Raw genomic sequence first — 4,594 nt, 5'->3', positions numbered from 1 at the left:
CTACTACAGGTGTTTGTTACTGGTACATGGAGGATTCCAAGGACTTCCAGTACAACCTTGCTAAAGAAACAGAGGACCAAATAAAGTCTATGCTGAGAATCCATCTTAACCCCAAAGAATGGCTATCATCAAGGAAGCAAAAGGCAACACATGATTCTGTGGACATGATGAAAAATGAACCCTTATATGTAGTTGATCAGAATATAAATTAGTGCCACCATTACAGAATTTAGTGTGATGTTTCCGTGCTAAAAATCCCCTAAAAATATTAATTCCTTGTAACCCTGTTTTACCACATCTACCTGTGTGTATAAGGGAATCAAACTCAGTATACAATAAGGATATGTGCACATCATGTTGTTTTGGTACTGTTCACATTAACCAAATTGTGGAATTAGCTCACCTGTCCATCAATGAGTGCAAAAGTGAATGGGGAGTGAATATGAGTAACATATCTTTTACATGTATTTTAAAATAGTACAATAAACACAATATTTTGTATAACTAATACTACTAATAGAAATAAATAGGGACTGGAAGATGACTGAGCCAGTGAAGTACCTGTATCACCAGGCTGAAGAACTGTGACCAGACATCCAGAGCACAAGTACTATCCAGTACATCACCCACATCTGTAGCTCTGGCACTGGTGAGGACATAGCCAGTCCTGGCCTTGAAATTCATTGACAAGGCAGCCTGTGATGATGAGCTCTAGGTTCAGGGAGAGACCCAGGGACAATATCTCATGTGTTCCTTTGTGTCTGTGTGAGAGAGGGTGGGCAGGGAAGAAGAGAAAGGCTTCTTGATATAGCAGTGAAATCTAGGACAATTTCTTTCTAATTGGTTGAACAGTTTTTTTAATGTCTCTTAAATAATAAAATAGTCATCAAAGGCAATACCTGATGTTGACCTCTAACCTATACACATGTACACACAGCCACACTGATGTGTTCACCACACATGCACATACATACATAAATACACACCAAGTACAAAAATAAATGAATGAATAAATAAACAAATACATAAATAAAATGCAGCTAGACTTTGAACTGGAGCCATATATGCTAAGCCATATTTAAAGCTATTTTATTTTAAACAGATCTTTTTAATCATAGAAAATGTCTTTAAAAATTGATGATGAAGGAACAATACAGGGGTGTATGATCTGACACAGAGAAGAGATAAAGAACATAAGCTATTAATCGATTGTAAAAGCTTCATCAGAAATATTACAGAAAAACAACTAGTGAAATAACTTTTTTGATGAAAATAATATGCGATTTGGTGACAAATGTATACATAAACACACACATACGCCAGGCGGTGGTGGCACATGCCTTTAATCCCAGCACTCAGTAGGCAGAGGCAGGCAGATCTCTGTGAGTTTGAGGCCAGCCTGGGCTACCAAGTGAATTCCAGGAAAGGCACAAAGCTACACAGAGAAACCCTGTCTCAAAAAACCAAAAAGAAAAAAAGAAACACACACACACATGCACACACACACATACACACACACACACACACACACACACACACACACACACTCATACATAAACTGTAACAAAGTCTTAAATTTCTTATCTGACTAAACTATTGCTTGTTTTTTGTTTAGTTTGGGTTTCTGTTTTTCTACACATGGTTTCTCTGTATTGCTTTGGAGACTTTCCTGGAACTCACTCTGTAGACCAGGCTGACTATTGCTTGTTTTAATAGTTTACATAAGAAGAATCTACACTTGAAATATTTCTTTGACTCTAAGATGAATCCACAGGATGGCAGTATGTTCTCAGAGACTCAGAGGCAATTTCTCACATGGTCCTTTGTGTCTGTGTGTGTGTGTGTTGTGGTGAAGGGGGGTTAGAGAGAGGAGGGGAGCTTTGATGTGGCAGTGAAAACTAGGATCTTCTTTCTAATTGGATGAACAGTTTGGGGTTTTTCTTTTTTGCATCTTACAGCAGAAGAATCTGAACGCCCTAAATGCCACTCCTTTTGTTACGTTTGAAGTGTGACTCTTCAGTGAAACAATAATGCATCTCTTAAGTGTTTCTCTAATGGTACTCTGGCTTCAACTGAGTGGTGAGTTTGACCATTTCTATGGGAATATAAAAATACATGTGAGGGTGTTTCCCTCACATATTTCAGGTGGGAGGGTAGAAATACTAATGTTCTCATGCTGAAACAAAAGAAGAAGGGGGGCCCATGGAAAAGCCATTCTGGGGTGCCTGCATCCATATGCATCCAGTCCTGCTTGTCTGACCTTTGCCTTTCTGCACAGGGGTGAGCAGCCAGCAGAAGGTGCAGCAGAACCCAGAATCCCTCAGTGTCTCACAGGGAGCCATGGCCTCTCTCAACTGCACTTCCAGCGATCGTAATTATAATTACTTCTGGTGGTACAAACAGCATCCTGGGAAAGGCCTCGAGATGCTGATGTCCATCTTCTCCGATGGTGAGAAGGAAGAAGGCAGATTCAAAGTTCATCTCAACAAAGCCAGCCTGCATGTTTCCCTGCATATCAGAGACTCCCAGCCCAGTGACTCAGCTGTCTACTTCTGTGCAGTGAGCACACAGTGCTCCCCAGGCACCTGCAGCCTGCACCCAAACCTACTGGGCCCCAGCAAGGTCTGAGCTACAGTGCAGAAAAAAGGGTGGAGAAATTCTGATTGTCTCCTTGTACTCCATTTACAATGGGAATTAAGAGTCCTGGGAGGGAGAGTTTGACTCACAGGGAAAATACTTTATTATTCTGAGAGTGCATGAAACACACAAATAAAATATTTTGTACTTTATTTTAACTGAAATAATTATGCATTATATTTTAATTAAGGTTTCATGTTCTCCATTTCTTTCCAGATCGTTCCCACTTCCCCCACATAACCAACACCACACGTACTTTCTCTTTCTCTTTCTCTTTAGAACACAAACAGGCCAAAAAAAAAAAATAAGGAAAGAAAGAAAAGACACAAGAAACACACGCACAGAGACATATTGTTTTGAGGCAGAAGGAATGATACCTTGGTATATTGGAGCCAGGGAACACCACAAAGTCACACCATGCAACAGGCCTCACACAAGAGAGATTTACAGGGGGGAATCGAAGGGGTTAAACAGAGTCTGCCTCTGATCAAGGGTGGAGAGGGGAAGAGGGTGGGCTGTGAAGGCACTGGCCTTTTCTAAAGGGGTATAGTGCATGTGCATAGGAGAATATGTGACTCGTGGCAACAGTGGAAATGTGTTACCAAAAGGTGGGCTTGGGGGAGGGTGGGGTCTTCTAACACACATTAAAACAAAATCTGTAAAAACACAAATCTGGAAAACATAATATACAAGCAATAGATCAGTAATTAAAAATAAGTCCCAACAATCAATATGAGACAAAATTTCTACAAAAAATACCATGGAGTTAGTTGTGTTTGCCTTCTATTGGTAGGAATGGGGCATGTCTTGGACTGTGGTTTGTATGTCCAGTGAGATTCCATTGGAGAAGACTAATTTTCCCTTTGCAAGCACATGTCAGTTGGAGGTATCTTCTTGGTTAGGGATGGGAGCCTGTGTGCACATCTCAGCACTGGGACCACACCTGGTTTGAACCTGTGCAGACCCTGCACGTGCTGCCACAGTCTCCTTGAATTCTCACATAAATAACTTCTACTGTCATCCACCCCTTAGTGCTCTTATACTCTTTCAATCTCTTCTTTGATGAGGTTCCCTGTGCACGGACCAGAGGGCTTTGAAGAAGATGTCTCATTCAGGACTACGTAATGCAAAATCTCTCACTCTGCACAATGACCAGCTGTGGGTCTCTGTGTTAGTTTCCATCTATTCCAAAAGGAAGTTTCTGTGGTGACAGCTGAGTGAGACACTGATGCATGGGATAGCAGATGTGTCTAAGTCGAATTCATCTGGCGTGTTAGGTCTTTTTTGTTGTTGTTGGGAGACTTTTAATTGCTGTTTCTATTAAACTAGTGGTTTAGGTCTGCTTAAATTGCTTATCAGATGCTTATTTAACTTTGGTACCTCGAATAAATCAAAAAAGTTACTCATTTCTTTTCTAGTTTGGTGGAGTCCATTTTATAAAGTATGTCCTTATGATTCTGTGGATTTCCTTGGTGTCTGCTGTGATGATCCTTTTGTTTTGTTTTTGTCTCAAATACTATTAATTTGAATCTTCTCTGTCTTTAGTTAGTTTGGTAAAAGTTTATCAATTATATTGATTTTCTCAAAGAACTAACTCTTCACTTCATTGGTTCTTTCTATTATCTTTGTTAGTTTCTCTTTTATCTCCTTCAGTCATGAGTTTGTTTATTTCTTGGCATTTATTATTTTGGGGTATTATTTCTCCATTTTATTCTAGAGTATTCAGGTGTGCCAATAATCTGCTAATATAAGATCTCTCCAATTGTTTTTGTTTGTTTTCTTATTGTTTATTTTTTAATATAGGCACTTAATTGTATTAAATTGCCTCTTAGAACCAACTTTATTGTGTTCCATAGTTAGAGTATGTTGTGCTTTCATTTTTATTCAATTCTAAAAAGTTATTTATTTCCAATTGAATTTCTGTCTTGACCTATTTTTCATTCAGTAGTGAGTCATT

At 39.3% G+C, this 4,594-nt stretch overlaps 1 gene segment (V, D, J or C); it reads left to right on the top strand.

The window, feature by feature from the left end:
* The first annotated feature begins 1,987 nt into the window (after positions 1 to 1,987).
* LOC114684587 lies at positions 1,988 to 2,725 on the top strand. The segment is given in 2 exon segments: positions 1,988 to 2,079; positions 2,279 to 2,725. Coding segments are annotated over 2 exon segments (399 nt in total).
* The last annotated feature ends 1,869 nt before the right edge of the window (positions 2,726 to 4,594 follow it).

The sequence above is a fragment of the Peromyscus leucopus genome, chromosome 9 (genome assembly GCF_004664715.2).
Source record: "Peromyscus leucopus breed LL Stock chromosome 9, UCI_PerLeu_2.1, whole genome shotgun sequence".
NCBI classification, from domain to species: Eukaryota; Metazoa; Chordata; class Mammalia; order Rodentia; family Cricetidae; genus Peromyscus; species Peromyscus leucopus.
Note: the sequence above shows the minus strand (reverse complement) of the source record. Positions and strands in the feature narration are given on the sequence as shown.